Consider the following 19,462-nt stretch of genomic DNA (forward strand, 5'->3'; position numbering starts at 1 on the left):
TTCGGGGCTGGAGGGGCCTCGGCCGCCGTCCGGGGCCCGAGCGGCCTCTTGGAGGCCGGAGCAGTCGGGCGAGGCTCGCTGGACGGGTCGGGCGAGGCGCCCGCGGGAAGGTGGCGCTGGGCTCGGGCTTCTCCGAGGAAATTTCTCCCGCTCGTCCAGGAGCAGAAAGTTCAGCCCTCCCCGCGAGCTCTGGCGACGGGGGCAGGGAGCGCCGGGCGGTGATTGATCCCCGGGACTCGCCCCGACCGAGACCCCGACGCCCCCCGGGCGGCTGCCTGTCCCGCGTGGCCCGGAGGGGTCCCCCGGGGAAGGGGCTGCCCGGCGCTGCGCTCAAAACGGGCTGCCGCGAACTGAGGCGGCCGGCCCTTCCGCGCTCCCTGCTCCCGGCCGGCAGCCTCAGGTTGCTCCGACGCCTGCTGGACAGCGCCGCGAAAGCGCTGGGTCCCCGCGAAAGCGACGGCAGCGCCGCTCTGCCCGGGGGGCCTGGCTCGTTCGGGGCTGTCATGGGTGCATGGCGCTGTTTTCCGCCTCAGAGAAAGCCCCCCCCCCTTTCTTTTTAACTGAATCGGAGAGAAGACGAGAGTCTGTGCGGGTTTAGGCAGAACCCCCCCCCCGTGCCTTGTCAAAGCCTGTTACAGAATCCGTCTGTTTCCTGGATTGACAGAAGGCCCTAAACAGGCACTCTGGCTTCACCCAAGGAGCCAAGAGTCACGGGAGCCGAAGGAAGCCCCACAAACGGGGAGCCGATGGCGATGACAATGTTTAGATCTCCCTCCGGAGCCCCAAGTGGGACGCCTGGTGCTCCCTCCTCCAGTTTGTTCTCACAACAACAGCCCCCTCTGAGTCTAGTTGGGGTGCAAGTGCCCGGAGCAAAGTCCCTCGTGGAGCTGGGGGAACCTTTTGGGTCCAGGATGGTTCCAGTTCCCGACCAGCTTTTCAATCGCTGGTAATAATTGGGTGAGGTTTGATGGGGGCTGGAAAAGTGAGCTAACCGTCTCTGCCGCCTCTGGGGGGGACGAGGGGCTCTGGACATGAGCCAGGAAGGCAGGCTGGGGGTCTCCTTGCACCGGTGATGGTCAGCAGGGCGCGGAGATCATCCTTCCCAAGGGGGGGGGAGGAGAGCTTCAGTCCCCATATTTTGTAAACATCACTTTTGAATCTGAAGATATCCAAGCCTTTGTATTTTATCAGGAGTAAAGCTCTTTGTTGGTTTTCAAAGGATTTTATCCCCCCCCCTCCCAATTTTTCAATATTTATCAGGGAAGAATTTCATGGAGGGTTTTTTGTGTTCTGAAACACAAAATACATGAAATGAAAAGCATTTATTATTGTACAGCGGAATGGTAGCAGTACAGGAAACATTTGCCCTTAACTACCACAGCAAAACTGGAAAATGTTTTACTTCCCTTTGACTACTTTGAAACATTTCCACCATAAAAAGCAGGGGGGGCGGGGGGGCACGGAGCTTTTCTCTAAAAAAGAGGAATGTCTAGAATATGATTGCTTTTTGCATTTCTGGAATGTGTGTTGCTTTCACCTGTAACATGCTGGCACATGCCAGTTAGAAGGCCAGGGGCGGCAGGGGATTCCCTGCAGGCTCCATCTGCCATAATTTGGATGTCAGGGCTGCCGGTTTTTGTCTGTGTAGCTGTTATTGCTCTGCTGTAATGGATGCTTTTCATTTCACGCAAGGAGGGTGGGTTTCTGCCATCCACGGACTCCTAATGGCCAAAATGAGAAGGCTCCCCTTCTGCATATGCTACAAGTCTTTAGTGGTTTGGAATAAAGCAAAATGTGTCCTTTTTATGTGTTATTTTTATTTTCTTTTGTCGGACATTTGCTTTTCAAACCTAAAATCCTAAAACGTAGGATTTTCAACAGCAGTTACTTCGAGTCTGGAGAATTTGAGAACAGAAAAGTGGGTGTTCTCACATCAGGGGTTGGGTCCTCATCTCTCCACAGCTAAGAAAAGCAGCGTGGATGAGGTCAAAAGCAAAACTGATTAAATAAATGGGCAAAATGCAGGTATGCAATTGTGGGCTGCTGTGGAAGCTGATGACAAGACTGGCATTTCTTGTTGCTGAAGTGAGATTATTTAAGCGCAGAATACTTCCTACGCATTTAAAACACCCTAACGTTCCATGGGTTCAAGTATCAGCATTTTGAACGATTGATCAGTGAGCAATTTTAGTACAAGATGGAAAGATGCTACATCGTTTTGGAGAAGCTGCAGGATCAGAAGCTGCTTCAGCACTGGGAGAGTTGGAGTCCAGGTTAGAAACGTAACAATAAAACCAATAGGTACATTGAAATAACAGCTGGAAAGACCTGGCTCTCTAATGCCCAAGCATTATGCTTTGTGCTGGAATGGCATGAAAAGGTCTATATTCCTTTGAATTCTCCAGAGCTACTAATCAGGCAAGGTATTATAAAAACAGGACAGGGGAAATAAGTGAAATAAGTTGCCAAATTTGGTCACATCTTCCATTCATGAGCTCTACAGCTCCAAATCAGTTGCAAGGTGAGGATTCTAGGCTAAATGCAGAGTCAGCAGCAGCTATTGCTGGCATCAGAGTATACCACATTTTGAAGGGCGATGGCTTATTGGGACCTATTTTAAGAAAGAAATAAGGAAAGGTACTTAAAAACTATTTGGTTCTCTGACAGTGTGTTTCAATCACTTTTCTGCCTGCTGTAGTTTGGGATTTGATTTACATCTGAAAGCTAAGAAAACCATTCCAGATGGGAATGAATTCGGAGCAGGTAGAGCCTGAGGCACAATGGGAGAAAAAGGCTTCCATTAGCTACCGTTAATGGAAACCCCACCTGCGCAGGATGATTTCCTGGTGGTTTGGGTCTGTTGTGAAGAAGAATGGAAAGAATGGGCTGAGTGGACTCCAGGAGGTAGGATATGTGATTTTCAAACACTGAAAAGAACATCAGACAGAATAATTCATCCATCAGTTCCAGAAATATAGGGCTCAGTTGTGGTTGCAAGTCAAGGACTACCTGTATTCTTATTTTTAATTCTTTTTTGTAGGCATGAGCCTCATAGAGTCATTATATGAGATAGCTGGCCATCTAAGTCCAGTAAAAAAACAAATAATTTCTATAAAAGATTGTACATACAGGAAAGGCAAAGTTTCATGCACACCCTTATCAATGCCACTGATCACCAAATCGCCTCTGCCAACTCACTGCCACCAAGTCAGCACAGACCTAGGGTAATTGACCCCCACAGCTAAACCCTTTTCTCATACTTCAACCCTACCACAGCGGTTATTCACTGACTGCGAAAATCCTGACAGCCACTAGATGGCATCTCACAGATGCATCTCTCAGCTGCCACTTAGTAGTCTGCACGTTGAATAATTAACTGGTTGACCATTATTTCAAGGAATAAAAAAAATTAAATCAGCAAACAATAGAATGGGGGACAAAACTGCAGCACAAAGAGCAATCGCAGTGTTGTGCATACTAATTGTAGGAGGCTTTTCGTGTTGGGAATGGGGTTGGGTGGGACTGGACTTGAAGCCCTGAGAATTGCCGGTCACAATCAAAACCGTACGGCAGCCCAGAAGCCCTTTGGGTAAGGGTCCACTGTGGGGTCTGTGAGATTTGGGGCAAGGGGCTTCCTGCCAGCTGCAGATGGGAAGGGAGCAGGGCAAAGCAGCGTAGTGGAGGTGGGCTGGGCGTCCAGGGATTTCAACTGGCAGGAGAAGGAGAAAGCCCTCCCCAACATCTTTAAAGGGGAGACGCATGGCTCCAGATGAATGTCAACGTCTCTCTTTATTGGTTGTTTAATATTCTCTTGCTACATTTCAACCCATACACCCCTCTCTCTTTTAAAGGTACATGGCGATTATCCATCCTCTGCAACCAAGGCTATCAGCTGCAGCCACCAAGATTGTCATCTGTGTTATATGGGTGTTGGCTTTGCTACTCTCCTTCCCTCAAGGATACTATTCCACCACAGCGGAGCTGCCTGAGCGAGTGGTGTGCTTTGTCGAGTGGCCGCAAAATCAGACCCAGGTCTCTCCAATAACGTGAGTTGGGCCTCGCTGTTGTCATTGCTGGAGATGGAAAGATCGTGCTCTGTGGCTCTCTTCTCAGAATGCGCTCATTATTCCAGAGAAGCCAGATTCTCAGGTTTCACCCCTTCTGATTTTCTGGCCTCCCTGTACAGTATCTGAGTGTTGCTGCCATGGGTCAGATGAGGCCTTGGCTGCATTTCCTTCATTGCAGTAGACAAGGGATAGTCCACCCGCTCATTTTCAAATACCATATTTGGCCAAGAAAGTACCACCAGGCAGTTAAACATCTTTATTACAGAGGTTTCTGTTTATTTTTCTTTTCTATTGATTGATTTAGCTGCCTGTCTCAGGAGAAGTCTATTTGTAATTTAGAAAGGAATTAAACAAAAAAAAACAAAAAACAAAGCTCAAACAATGGAGAACTATGGTGAATTTAGAATTGAAGGGAAAAGCAAACTCCTATACATAGGGAAGAAAAACTAAATGCACAGGTACAGAATAGCTGTATTAACCTTGTGAACGCTAAAGCTTCCTCCTTCCGTTATGTATTCAAGATGGACAGTGATTAATACTTATATGTTAGTTATATGTAAGGGTGTAGGTCTATACATATGTTGTATATAGTATGTTTAAATGTGTGTTATGTATGTTTACACTTTGAGAGCAATCAACTAACCTAGGAAGGATGTCCACGGGGAGAGGGAAAAGATATCATATGCATTGTCTGAAATGGTACAGGTTCTCCTGCTTGAGCAAGGGCCTCGACTAGAAGACCTCCATGGTCCCTTCCAGCTCTATTCTATTCTAGCATCATGCAAATGCCACCAAACATATAATACATGGAAATCAGGGATGAAAATGACACAATTCAAAATGGTACTACATTGATATGGAGAGGAGTAAGCAGTGGGGTACCACAAGGCTCCATCTTAGGCCCAGGACTCTTCAATATCTTCATAAATAACTTAGATGAGGGTGTCGTGGTTCCGGTAGATGCAGTCTTTTCCCTGGCTGAATCTTGGTCTCCAGGTAATGGAGCTACATTCAAACTGAACACTGGCAGTTGTTGCCTTGGCCGCCGTTCAGGTCACTTCCAGTCATATGGCCCCCTCCCTCTGCCAAGTCCAGTGCTGCAAAGGCCAGAATAACTTCTCATCAAGCAGGTTGCCCTGGATAAACTTCTGGCAACTTTTGTTGCTGCAGCAAATTAAAAAATGAACCTAGTGTGATGTCAGTGTTTATTCTTGATGTGATCTCTCATATTTCAGCATCTGCCATATCGAAAGAGCTGAAGGTCGCAGTTGAGTAAATTCTGCCTCTCTGGGAAAAGGTCCAGCTCTTATTCACGTCTCCCTCATAGCAGCTGAATCGCTCCCAGCCCAAGATAAAGAACCTGGGGCTTCAGCCCACATAAGGAAGGTTCCAAGTCTTAATTTTGACACATTAGTTAAGGTTAATGCTTCTCCGTTACGGAACTGAGGTTTTATACCTATGCGTGCTCAGTTCATTCATTCTCTCCCATCATCAAATCATTCAGCCTCTTGGAAGCCATCTTAGCCAGAAGGGACAGTCAACCATCAGAGAAAAGGCATGTCTTTTGGGTGAAACCCACTTACTGGGGACAGGAGATGAGGGAGGAGGGCCTGGCTTTGAAGGAGGCTTTGGGGCAGAAAGGAAAGGACTGCAGGTGGAAGGGAGAGCCCTGGGGCAATGCAGGGCCAGCAGCCGAGATACTTGTTCTGTCAAAAGGACTTTTGTTCACTCCACGTATTTAATTTGATCACTGACTTTGGGGGGAGAGGGGGGTAAGATAGTGAATTGAACCATAAATTAATCCAATGGCCTAGTTTCATGCAACATCCCACAAAATTAATGACATCTAATGCTAAAAGTATGCTAACATGATGTACAGATGCAGTCAATACATCTTCCCTTGTGTAAATATTGCCAGGTTAGGATTAGATCTCTGTCAAATAAATTAGAAACCTCAGCAGGGCCAGATTCTTCCAGCCTAGTGCTGGGAATATATTGTTCTCCCTGTAATGCACAACAGAGGCCTAAGCATTCTGTGAGGGTGAATCTAGGATGAATAAATCATCCAAAAGACATACTAGCAGGCACTTCATTTACCTCACATGAGCTGAATTCAGACGTAGTGAAGAAGGGGACATATCTACACATTGTTTGATAACAAGGTACAAGAAATGAAAAATGTGCACTTATTTCATCCCCAGAACAAAGCTGCTCCCTCCAGAATATTCCAGTTGTTTGGAACGTGGCTCAAGATCCCAAAACAAACAAACTCACTTGGAATTCCAGTAACAAAAGTTTTATTCAAAAGAAGCGTTTGCAAAGGCCTGCTGAACTGAAACAAACACAGGAGTTCAGTCACATCTCCAAGAGCTGTTTGACACATTTTTATATCCTACCCCCGACGCAGATTCCCCCCCTCCCCTATCGCACTCAACACCCCTTTCCGAATCATCCGATAAACTATCTGGACCGCCTAAAACCGCTGCCCCCTCCCCTATGTTCCAAGAAGCCCCTCTGAGCACATCCTATCTATCACCATCTAGGCTCCTGTAGTGATTTCTGTATTTCCTCTGCTTGCTGTTTAGATTAGCTAGCCACTTCTGCTTTTCTTATTGGTACTTGTCAGAGTTTATGACTTTCAGGCGGCTTCTTCTATCAACCTTCATTAGAAATTTCTGAATAATACTTTATTCCTTTCACACTGGAAACCACTGTTGTTACATAGGAAAAAGAAATATGTGAATTCGTAATAGGATCTTGGAACAGAATGTGAATATGGGCCAGAAGAAAGATATGGTTGCCAAAAAGGCAGATTCAATCCATGGGAGCATTGTTTCCAAACCATGGAGAGTTACAGTTACACTTGAATCTTTACTGGTCATAGATCAGTTTTTGTGCCTGTTTTAAGAAATACCCAGAGACGCTAGAAAAGGTGCAAAGAGTGACCTAAGGGGTGGGCCCCTCTACCCTAAAGAAAAAGACAAGCCAGGGGCACATTTGTTTGCTTATTTATTCAATTTCTATAGCTGCCCAACTCAGTTTACAATTCTAAATGACGATGTCCCCCTGCAAATTCCTGACAGGATATCACTGAGAAAGAAGTTTAGAACTTGGCAAAATGGCTCACATTACAAAGAGGCAGATTTTGTTTCTGTGGGTGAAGAGAGCTGTTTGCTAGTGGGACCGGTGGGCTTCCCTTCGTTGGCTGAGTTCAAGCAGGCCTCTGCCTGGGGTCTTCCTTTGGACTCCTGCACTGAGCCAGGGGTGGGACTGAATGGCTCACAGGCTCCTTTCTAATTCTGGGATCCTGGGATCAGGTGGGCTGCAGATCATGGTGGGGAAAATCTCTCTATGTGGCTGTTAAGAGTTGATGGTATGTAGTCTGTATTGGGGAGGGAGGGCTAGAAGCATTAGATGTGGGCTAGTATAGTTGTCAGGTACATCCATCATCAGCCTAAAGATTGCGTCTCTTCCTCTAAGGAGCAGCCCAAGTTACACCATCATTCATTTGCCATGACATTGCAGTGATGTTCCAAAGTAGCAGCCACATTTATATCAAGAATAAAGTGGAGAGGATGTTCAGACTGAGGGGGGGGGGGGTAACACCTCTTTCGTGGTCAGACTCTTAACTTGTGTCCCATTTATTCCAGGTATCAGATCTGCATGACTATTCTAGCCTACATCTTGCCTCTCATAATGATAGGCTACGCCTATATTATGGTGGGCATTACCCTATGGGCCAGTGCGATACCAGGGGACTCTTCGGACCGCTACCATGAACAAGTGTCTGCCAAGCGCAAGGTAAAGTCTATCAGAAGAAACTCAACCAGAAAGGCAAGCCCCATCAAAGAATGCAGTTCGGGTCAGGGTCCAGATGTTAACTGAATAGACAGAGCGAGAAACAGGTAGCCAAGATTTCTTGCCAACCAGCTGGAGTGATTTGAGATTGGTTTAGATGGGAAAGCACTGGCCCGCTGGATGGCACCATGAATGCCAGAGAGCATGACTAATGGTAATGGATGCTAGGAGTTGTAGCTGAGCAAGAGCCCAAAGACTTTAGCTTCTCCATTCCCATTCTACAGTATGTCATTGAGTTACATAAATTAAAAGTTCGTATATTCTAACTCCCATTTTGTAACTTAGCTTGTTCTCCCAAAGGATCAAATAAACATGATACCATTAGCGTGCTGAAGGAGCTCTTGGCTTCTTCGAAGAGCGAAAGGAAGAATCAGAAGGATCACAACTCTGACAGTGGATATGATGTCACCCTTGACATCTTCCCGCAGCTGGCCTGCTGTTCCCATTAGGGGAAGGCAAAATTCAAGCCCCAGAGCTTTCTCTCCTTGCCTGGCAGTGCAGTTCTGGGAACCCCAGGGGCCTCAGCACCACGAATCAGTGGCAGCAGCCTTCTTGCCTCTTTGTGGGGACTTCCTGTTAATGGTTATACTTGGTGGCTTTCCTTGTCTGGCAGGTTGTCAAGATGATGATCATTGTGGTTTGCACCTTTGCCATTTGCTGGCTGCCTTACCACGTCTACTTCCTCCTACAACTGTTCAACAGTGAGATGTTCTCAGAAAAATACATCCAGCAGGTCTACCTGGCTATCCTGTGGCTGGCCATGAGCTCCACTATGTACAACCCAATTATTTACTGTTGTCTCAATGACAGGTAAGGCCTTCTTCTTCGGGTGTACTCATGGCAGGCTCCACTGAATAGTAAAACCGAATCAGGTTTACTCCCATGTTTATTGTGACCTAACATAGTCATTTCATTGATGCCAAAGTCCAAAGCTTTGCATCTTGAATGGGCTGGTTTTAAAATATTTGGAAGTCAGTAAGCCTACTAAGCAAGAGCCTTTTTAACCTTGGCCTCTGAACATGGGAATTTTTTGCAAATTGTTTCTCTCCAGAAGATGTAATGTTTTCCCTTCCACTAGACTAGTGCACGGTTGCCCAGCAATCAGTGGGCTTGGTTACCTCTCTAAAGAAAAAAGCTCACCTAAGATTAGAAAAAACTGGGTAAAAGAGATGGATTGGTTAGTCCTTCTCTGAAGAAGCAACAATTGTGTTCTTTTCAACACAAAGCTGCGTGAGTTGAAATGGGGAGGCAGGATCGCCTGGAAGAAGCAGCTCCGTGTCCAGACTCTTCCTTTGCACCCCACCTTCACGGGTTTGTAGCTCTTGCAGTTTCACAACATGTAAGTTGAAAGTGTGAGGAGGGCTGTCAGGAGAGTGGGACGTCTCTGCTAGACTCCTCAGAGTCTGATGTTGCTGTGGGGGAGCATTTCCTTTTTGTACCCAGGATGCAAAGTAGATAACATTACAGTAAAAACATACAAGTTAACATAATTTATGCAAACTGGACTCTGTTTTTAACAGCACAGAGAATTCAGCTTTCCTTAGTACGGAATGAATGTTAGATATTAAATACAGAAGACCCGTGAACTATTTCAGCTCCCAGGATCAGGACAAGCGCAGCCTTTCCCAGGCTGAATGGAAACCCAGCCGGTCCCGGAAGCCAAGTGGAGGCTTGATGGCTCCCGGGACGGCTGTGACAGGCACCAGGCAGGCTCTCCTCATGCAGCTGATCTGCTCTGTCCCCTCAGGTTCCGGGTGGGCTTCAAGCGGGCTTTCCGGTGGTGCCCCTTCATCAATGCCAGCGAATATGAAGGGCTGGAAATGAAGTCAGCGAGGTACCTGCAGGCCCAGAGCAGCATGTACAAGGCCAGCCGGATGGAGACGACGGTCTCCTCGGTCACTGCCAACCCAGAGGAGGAACTGGATGATGGCAGCAGACCCAGGCGCCCCTCTGTGGATCTGACCTCCAACGGCTCTTCCCGCAGTGACACGAAAACCATCTCGGAGAGCCTGAGCTTCTATTCCAATACGCTTCCCTGAGCAAACTCACAACTTAGCCACAGCGACACCATTTCCATCCCTCTAATGAAGCCACAACCAACCCCCAACAATCAGGTCCTTCCTGTGACTGGCCAGTGAGCTTTCCTTCTCGCTCCAAAGGGTTCTGCCTGATGTTGCTGTTCTCCACGCATAAGAGGCTTCCTGGTCACGGATCCTGTGTATTCCTCCCACCTGGTCTTTCCTCCAGGATGTTTAGGTCCTCTGGTCATCTTCTCTCCATCAAGTTGCCATTGTGGAAGGAGCAAATGTGACTGAAATGTGTTTGGGAGTTTTTGGAAGGGCGCAAATGAAATGTGTACAAAGTTGCAGTTTAAACATTAATTCTTCTTGGAACTTAATTCAAAACCCATTTCTACAACAGAACATTTGAATTTATAATATTTTTAATACTATTTTGTTCCATTAGAGGACTTTCAGTTACTTTCCTTGAGTAACTGGTATACTTCCAGGATCACTTTTCTTCCATCCGTTCATCACTGTGTTTTACCAGGGTTGGGGAGAGGTCCTTGACCACTTCTAGTGAGGTGAATTAATTCTATTTGAGGAGCTCTGCCTTTACCATAAGATATGGTTCGAGGCTGTGCTCAACATTTTCTTAGTGCTTAGTCCCCTCAGTGCAAACATTAGAACCATTAAGTGTAGATAACCACAAGAAGAAAGGTTCAACTCTGTTTTCTATTAGCAAGAAAATGCTCTTCTTCTTTCATAGGAAAAGGATAACCCATGCATAGCAGCCCTACAGCCATCCACCCAAAGCATCATCTGGGATGTTCCAGAATCTCCCAACATGACCATGTGAATTGGCCATAACATGCTTGAAACTTCCTTGACGTTTGCGGATTACGTGACTAGCAAAGCAGAGAAGAGGGAAGGGCTGTCACCTGTCTACCTGCAAGCATCAGGAAGGATGCCTTTTTGCAACCAACTCAGCTGAGCAGCTGGCAAAGGACCAAAATGAATGTAATGTGATTGTAATGCAGAGCCTGTTTTAGAAATTCCGAGGCTACAGGAGGCACCTGAAGTCTCTCACCATGGCCGAAGTGCTGCATCAGCTCATTCTTACAAAAGTGACAATAGCACAATATTAGCTCTGTTACACAGAAGAGAGTGGGACGAACACTTGCCCAAGCCAGTATGAAAAACCTTCACTAACAAGATTGCAAACTAGAGTCAGTGGTTCCGTTACCTGCCATCTTTGAACATATGTCTGTCTGCATCTATCTACAATACCTTTATAACAAAACTCTTGTGTGGCAGAATATTTTTCATTGTGTACTGTGTTGTGCAACCACACAGCAGCTAGGAGGTAATTTCTGACTGTCCTGAAAAATGTTACAACCCAGTTTTCCGCAGACACAAAGCTGAGCCCAACAGTTGTCCAAAAACTCCTGCAGTATTTCCACAAATGGCAAACGGTCAATGTCACGGAACACACGTTGCCCATTCCATCTGCATCAAGGTCCTCTTGCAAACATGCAATAAAGAAAATGATTAAGTCCAAACCATAATACAGGCCAGAGTCTGCATTCGTCATACTTGATGTCCTTGGGCAGAGCTGGGCTGTGTATCCATTTCTTGTGTTTCTTGATCTCTCAGCAACTTTTATTTACACCGTCTTCCAGATTCGCAGCAGGTCTTGGAAGAGGCGCCACCATCTTACAGGGGTTACCTTCTTTCTCCTTGAGTGATTTCAGTTGGTGTTCAGAGGTGAGACATTTGTGAGGTGCCTCAAGCTCAAAGCTCTTCATCCTTACAGATGAACCTGCTGGATGAGTTTGGGATTTGGTATCTCATCAGGATGATGATGATGATATCCAACTATACATCTCAACTGCGGACTATTGAAGTTGAAGCCTCCAGACAAATCCCAAGCTAGGATTTGATGGTGAAGAAAAGCTCAGGCTCAATCCCGACGAGACTGGGTGATCAGGAACATTTGGAGCCCCTGGTGCTGGTGGCTTTTGATTTGTAGCCTTGATAAGGCTCTATTTCCCCATTTCAGACTGATGTACAATTTGGGGTCTTCTGCAACGCACTCTGCATGGGGCTGCTGTTGAAGATCAGCCACTGGTCCAGAACAGGGACTAAATCAGCCCGAGCCAGGTATTCCTTGTGAGGAGGGGCAGGGCAGCCTCCTTGCCAACTGCCTTGCAGATCTCTTCAGAGCTTCTCTCCGCTCCACTCTCTGTGCCCTCGAATCTGGTGGGTGAGGCAGGGGTTCCTCATCAGAGGGGATCTGCTGCCTCCCATCGCCACTGCCTGTCTGCAGCCCATCCTCCCCTGCATCTGTGAAGGCAGGCAGCAGTTCCCTGTCCAATAGGCCCCCTCCCCCAATGCCAGAGGGGCCTGGGACAGCTCCATCCCCAGCCCCTGGTCTCTCCAGACATTCCAGGGGACACAGGGATGCCTGTCAGATGGTCCCGGTCCCAACTCCTCCTGCAAATCAGGATCTGATGGGGACGTGACAGGCAGTGAAAGAGGTCACGTTTCATCCAGGAAGCCCCAAGTGACCATTTTTACCCCAGGCCCCAGAGTCTCAAGCCCATGTTTGCTGATTCCTGCAATTGTACCAGAAGTGCCAGAATTTTTATTCTTGCCATTTGAGTCATGTTCCGTGCGATGCTCAGAACAAATTACCGCACATATTCAAAATATTAATATGTGTGCTTACATATTGTCCCAACTTGTCACCATGTTTTTGCTCAACTTTCTGGATTGCCTCATAAGTCACTCTGCTCATATTATTTCCAGATTGCTTCATTTGCACAGCCCCTCATGTCCTTCCGGATGGATGGCAAATTCTCATTAATACTAATGAAGGCTCTAACCTGGGGGAGCTGTTGGAGAATTGATTACTTATCACACACACACACACACACAAACACACACACACACACACACACACTCTCAGAGAGAGGGAGAGGTTGAAAGGCACTGTCTTCTAGTACAAGTAGAAGCTTATTCCCATATTTGAGTTGGCCCCAGATACTTTCAGGAGTGGGGGGGGCAGGGGGGCAGTTTGTCCCTTTCTGTTGAGCATAGAAAGGCTCGTTGCTAACCTCGTTGCCTCTGCTGTCCTGCTTCGACAAGTGCCTGTAAGTCGCTGGAGATCACCCCACACACAAAAGTGTTTTCCAGGGGAGAAGTGCAGAGCAGCAGAATTGTGTGCAGCCAGGGAGCTTTTTGATTTTCATGGAAAATATGCCACTCTCATTTTGTTTTCAAACCCCAATAAAGTGGTTCACAAGCATAACAAAGGGGGAGAAGCACTTAGAAGACGGCATTGTTTAAAGAAACCAGATAAGACAACAGGCATGGTCAGAATAGACATGAAGAAAGCAGAGAAGGGTGTACAGAAGTCAACACTGCAGATGAATGCAGAAGTCAAGATGCAGTTGAGTTCCCACCCTTTTTTTTTGCCATGGAAGGAAACCAGCTAAACCTTTCAAACCCTGCCTGTCGGTGTCCCTGCTGTGGTATAATCCATAACAGGGCACTTAGGGTGGCAGAACGGTTGGGCTGTTTCAAGGCATGTGTTGTGTTGCCTCATGCTTAGCTGCACTTAACCCACTTAACTGCAAGCCTAGTTTGAAAATATATGTGTTATATTGACTTCAAATGTGTTATAAGTCTACCCAAGTTGGTTTTAACCTAATACAATGTGTTGTGTGAAACCAGTTGGAATAGCAAGGTGGTTTTTCTTGTCTTTCAATAATCTGAACAGGAAAAAAATTTTTGGTATAATTTTCATTTTACTGTAATAGTAATGATTGCTAAAGGGACACAGGTGAAAGCTACAGATGAAAAATATTACCTATTGGGATCATCTCAATCCCAGCTTCACAGAATGAGAAAGACTTCTTTAAAAAAAAACCAAAAAACTCCCATGTGGCTACTTGTAGATTTCATTACCATATCATTAGCTATTTTTGAACGTACCAGCTTTTTGAATCAACTGATGCTGTGTAGAAAAAGGTGCAAAGGAAACAATCAGACATCCTCTTGCAAATAAGATTTCATTAAAATTGTTTACATAGTCGCTTAGTCATTTTCAGGGGAAGAAGAACCTTTGAAGAGCTAAAGAAGCATTGGGATTCCAGGCACAACAGAATAACTCAAGCAACATGACTGAAAAAGAGAACAGCTTATTTGTTCTCTGGGATACAAGATGCATTAAATCATTTCAGGCAATCAACTCAAGGTTTCTTGCCCAGTGTGAGCAACCTCCTCCATCACCCCTTCCTCGCTAGGCAGGTTACAATAATGCACCCAGGTGGGTCTGCCTGTGGCCTGCACTGAGTGGCAATTTCAGCTGCTTTTTCAATGCTACGAGATAACTAAAGTCACATTTATATTAAGCCAGAACCCAGACAAGGTTATATTGTTATCTCTGAGGTCTGCAAACAGTCACTTTGGCCAGAGGGAAAGCCATGTAGATCTAAATAAATAAATAAATAAGCAAGCAACTTCACAGTTTAGGACCACTTCTACAAAACTTTCTTGATAATCCACAGCTTGGAAGTTCTGTGGATACTGAAGCACGAAGTGCCCAAGCCTACTTTAGCCTAGTCTCATGAGTTATGCAAACACAGCTTTCCCACGTCCTGTTCAGGGCTCTGAATCTTCCTTTTAGATCTCTTGAGGGACCTGAAGGGATCCCTGTGGGTTGGAGAGTTCCAGGTAATCTTGCCAGGACTTTTTCTCTGCCACTAACTGACCAGCCTGGCCAGCTTTAGTCTTGAACAGAAACAATCATGTCAGATCCACCTGATGGTCCTGCCATTACTAGATGCAGAAAATGTTTATTTCTTGAAGGAAAGCAAAGGCTCAGAATGAACAAAGACTTGCAACAAAAGTCAAAGTTAATTTTAAAAAAGTTTCTTTCAACATATAAATAACAAAAAAAGTCAAAGAAACAGTCAGTCCACCAAAGAGAGAAGATGGCAAGGACATAACAGGCGGTAGAGAGAAAGCAGAGCTGCTTAACTCATGCTTTGCATCAATCTTCATGCAAAAAGGAACTATAGACAAACCTACCAAAAATAATTGTAAAAGACAGACTAAAAATTAAAATTAAAATAAGCAAGAAAATGGTTACCTGTCTGACCTTGACGAATATAAATCCCAGGGACCTGATGGTTTACATCCCAGAGTTCTGAAGGAGCTGACATCTCAGAACCATTGCACCACATCTTTCAAAAATCCTGGATCACCGGAGAAGTACCCGAGGATTGAAAAAGAGCTGATGTGGTTCCCATCACATCAATGGGGGAAAAAACAGACCCAGGAAACTACAGACCAATCCGCCAAACATCAATATCTGGGAAGATCCTGGAAAAGATAATTAAAAAAAAACTGTGAACATCTTGAAACAAAAAGTTATAAGTAGTAGCCAACACGGGTTTGTTAAAAACAAATCGTGCCAACCCAATCTTATTTCATTCTTTGACAAAGTCTTACATTTAGGCAGGAAAAACCAAAGGTACAAGTACAGATTAGGTGAAACCTGGCTCAAAAACAGTAACTGTAAGAGGGACCTTGGGGTCCCCCTGGATGATCACTTGAATATTAGCCGTGTGCAGCAGAAGCCAAAAAAGCTAATGCAATCCGTGGTTGTACAAACAGAGGCATAGAATCAAAATCACGTGAAGTATTAGTACCACATTATAAATCCTTAGTAAGGCCACACCTGGAATTCTGCATTCAGTTTTTGTCATCACATTACAAAAAAGATGTTGAGACTTTGGAAAAAGTGCAAAGAGCAACTAAGATGATTAAAGACCTGGAGACTAAAACATATGATGAACTTTTGCAGGATTTGGGTATGGCCAGTCTAGAAAAAAGAAGGACTAGGGATGACATGATAGCAGTATTCCAGTATTTGAGAGGTTGCCACAAAGAAGAGGGGATCAAATTATTTTCCAAAGCACCAGAGGGCAGGACAAGAAGCAATGGTTGGAAACTAATCAAGGAGGGAAGCAAGCTGGAATTAAGGAGAAACTTTCTAGCAGTGAGGGCGATTAACCAGTGGAACAGCTGGCCTCCAGAAATCGTGGGCACTCCATCCCTGGAGGTTTTTAAGAAGAGACTAGACAGTCAGTCACCTATTTGAAAGGGTATAGGATCTCCTGCTTGGGCAGGGGGTTGGACTAGAAGACCTCCAAGGTCCCTTCCAGCTTGATTCTGATTCTACATTGCATCTCTTGAGCTATTTGGTGAGTCTTATCTGCTCTCCCACTAATTTATTATGTTATTACTTATTTAAAATAACAATGTGCCATCTGTCTTGTGAAAGAACTCCAGGTGGTGTACAACATTAAAGTATCTTTTTAATAATAGAAAGTACAATAAAATATCCATAAAAAAGAACATTAAAGAAACAGTTGCCAAGAGTCGTAGAACAATATCACCTGGAGTTACTCACTGCCAAGGAAGATACAACAGTGTTATCCGTTATGTCAGAAATTCCCTGCAGCCTTTTTGTTATTCTTAGCATCCTTTTCTGGATGTGTTCCGGAAGATGAAAGTCCTTGTTAAAAAGATATTCCTTTATATCGTGGAATGGTGCTTGGATCTGGACCTGGATCTCACACAGACTTCCAGAATCTTAAAACTGGAAGGGAGCCTTGAGACCATTCAGTCCAACCCCTTTTTCAGCTCAGGAATCCAAGTTCATGCACGACTCTCCAGCTTCTGCTGGAGCACCTCCAGTGAAGGAGAGAACTGCTAGAAAGGGGGTTTATCCCCTGATATTCAGTTGGGATTTCCCTTCCGCCCTCAAATCCATTATTTCGCACCCTGCACAAATTTGGAAGTTCCACACAAGATGCCTTACCCATCTCCTTCAGAGCACTGAGTTTCTACTGGTCAGTCTTTTGAAGTGTACTTGATGTGTAGTCCTTAATCACGTGAAGTATTAGTACCACTTTCTAAAGCCTTAGTAAGACCACACTTAGAATACTGCATCCAGTTTTGGTCACCATGTTATAAAAAAAATGTTGAGTCTCTGGAAAGAGTGCAAAGAAGAGCAACAAAGATGATGAGGGGCCTGGAAGCTAAAACATGAAGAACGGTTGCAGGAATTGAGAATGGCTAGTCTAATGAAAAGAAGGACTAGGGCTGACATGATAGCAGTATTCCAGTATTTGAGGGGCTGCCAAAAGAAGAGAACACCAGAAGGCAAGAAACAATGTATAGAAACTAATCAAGGAGAGAAGCGGCCTAGAACTAAACTAAACTAAATTTCCTGACAGTGAGAACAACTAACCAGTAGAACAGAAATTACCTACAGAAGTTGTGGGTGACTCATCATTGGAGGTTTTTAAGAAGAAACTGGACAGCCTCTTCTCTGAAGTGGCATAGGGTCTCCTGCTTGAGCAGGGGGTTCGACTAGAAGACCTCCAAGGTCCCTTCCAGCTCTATTCTGTTATTCTGTTAATTGCTTTTCTCACTGATCCACCAGACGGTAGCCATATTCAGGCCACGTTTGCTGCTGTGACACGAGGCAGCAGCTAAATATGGATCTGTCGCTTCTGAGAAGCCGCCTTTGAGCTAAGAAAGGGTTCTCTAGGTGGCATTTTGACTGTCATTGCTGCTTCAGATGCAAAGTGGGAGAAACTGGGGCCCCCGGAGCTGTCCTGCTCATCATATCCTGAGAAGCTGTGCCATGAAATGACATTCATCTGCTGGTGCAGCTTCTGAAAGCAGAGCTTGCCAGTATGGAAGTGAGACTCCCACTCAGCAGAGTCGATGTTTTCTCTGCTTGGGAAGGGGAAGGGAGGGGAGGGGGGAGAATGGTGAGGGAAAGGGAGCCGTTCTTTCAAGCTTTGTATCCATGTCAAATGTTGAGGATACATTGAATGCTTGTTAGCAGGGGTTCCATTCCGAGCCTGCCTCTGGGGATATGAGAAGAATCTCTCATAGAAACAAGCACCATCAAATATACAGCTCAGCTTCTTTGATGCACAGCATCAAATGACCAAAAGGAGGGTGCAGAATTCCCCCACAACGTAGGCAGGCTCCAGAGATGCCCCCCCGCGGCTCCAGCCGGCAGAGCAGATTCTGCTTTGCACTGTGGAATTGGCGGTGCTGAGGACCAGCACCCTCTCTGCCCCCGATGGCAGCCGTGGGCCACCGAGGGAGAAAGAGAAAGAAGTTGTAGGAGGAGACCCGTTTGGATCTCAGGTGTCCAAAATCAGGAGTCCGGTGGCACCTTCCCCAACCAACAAGGAGGCATCAGCTGCCAGGAGCCAAAGCGCACGTCATCCGATGCTCAGAAGGGCTACATCAGGACACGGGATGAACTGCAGCTTTTTAAAAACGTGTTACGTCTGAAAAGCTGCCACCAGATTCCTTCAGAGAGATGGGGAAAATTCCTCCAGGGTGAAAAATATATGTCTCTATGCAAATCAATCCTAGAAGTTCTTGAAAATTATATTAGACTGGGCCCCGCACTAGCCATTTGATTATATTCTTCTTCGGTTGGCCAGAAAGGCTTTTGGGGGCTGCAAGAAAATAGCCCCGTAGGCAGCAGGCAGGAAGGTAGGCATCCAATCATGGTTGAGGGTGAACACCACTTTGAAATTAAAGATATTTAATACTTTTCTGTTTGTTGATGTGACTTTGTTAGGGATATTTGGTGTTGCTAGGTGTCTGCATGTTTTCTTTGAGGGGGAGGTTGTGGGTCTGTGTATTTCCATCTAGAGGGAGAAATCGGTTGCTCAGTTTTAATGGGGCTGCTTCTGGTTGGGTAGATTGGGCAATAGGGGTTTGTTAGATGTCTGCTGCTTCTTCCTTTGAGTATTGTGTTTCCTTCTATGTGTGACATTCCTCCATTTGTCTTCCTCCAAGGGTTTATCAGCAGGGTCAGATCCTCTGGGAGTTATTTTTTCACTGTTTGGTTCGGTTTGGATAGAGTTTTCTTGTGTAGGTTGGAGTTTGGCTAGAGTTGCCTCTAGATCCCTTTTTCCTCTAGTATTTCACATAGTTTACATTTAATGCACGTATAATTGGGGTGTTCTTTGGGCATAAGCACATACATGGAACATGTATTGCATACCACAATAATATCCATCGCCTGTGCCATGAATTTGTTGTTTGAAATCCCTTTTATGGTTGGTGGATGTGCTTTGCTGTTAGCCATGCTTCTACCTTCTCTGTTCTAGGCTGGTGGCAAAAGGCCACATCGCGCTGAAACCAGCCATTTGCTGCCATGCACATCACACCCAATGCCACTGCCATGAGGCCACGGAACAAGCTGGGTAAGGAACCGGTATACCGGTACCGTGGTCAGATTCCCCCCTCCCCCATTGGCTTCCCCTCGACACAGAGGCAGTGGCACATCCCCCCACCCCACTGCTTTGTGTCTATGGTGAAACCAGATGGAATCGGCGGCAGGCCATCCGTGCAGGCCCTTAAGTAGATAAAACTTAATATTTGTCCCAACACAAATGTTCGTTTGGTCTTTTCCACACAGGC

The 19,462-nt window shown here is 45.8% G+C and overlaps 1 protein-coding gene across 1 annotated transcript; it reads left to right on the top strand.

The window, feature by feature from the left end:
- The first annotated feature begins 911 nt into the window (after positions 1 to 911).
- Positions 912 to 9,964, top strand: TACR1 (tachykinin receptor 1). Its single transcript, XM_015811105.1, has 5 exons — positions 912 to 946; positions 3,852 to 4,046; positions 7,718 to 7,868; positions 8,539 to 8,735; positions 9,673 to 9,964. The coding sequence occupies exons 1-5, from the start codon at positions 912 to 914 to the stop codon at positions 9,962 to 9,964; spliced, it is 870 nt and encodes a 289-aa protein (XP_015666591.1).
- The last annotated feature ends 9,498 nt before the right edge of the window (positions 9,965 to 19,462 follow it).

This window comes from Protobothrops mucrosquamatus, unplaced genomic scaffold, assembly GCF_001527695.2.
Source record: "Protobothrops mucrosquamatus isolate PMUCROS unplaced genomic scaffold, P.Mucros_1.0 scaffold31, whole genome shotgun sequence".
Lineage (NCBI taxonomy): Eukaryota > Metazoa > Chordata > Lepidosauria > Squamata > Viperidae > Protobothrops > Protobothrops mucrosquamatus.

Excerpts from the sequence above, each read along its gene's own strand:
- TACR1 (XM_015811105.1), top strand. The coding sequence starts at position 912 with ATGGTTCCAGTTCCCGACCAGCTTTTCAATCGCTG. Across the intron at positions 947-3,851 it reads GACCAGCTTTTCAATCGCTG|GTACATGGCGATTATCCATC; the intron begins GTAATAATTGGG and ends TCTCTTTTAAAG. Across the intron at positions 7,869-8,538 it reads AAGTGTCTGCCAAGCGCAAG|GTTGTCAAGATGATGATCAT; the intron begins GTAAAGTCTATC and ends CTTGTCTGGCAG.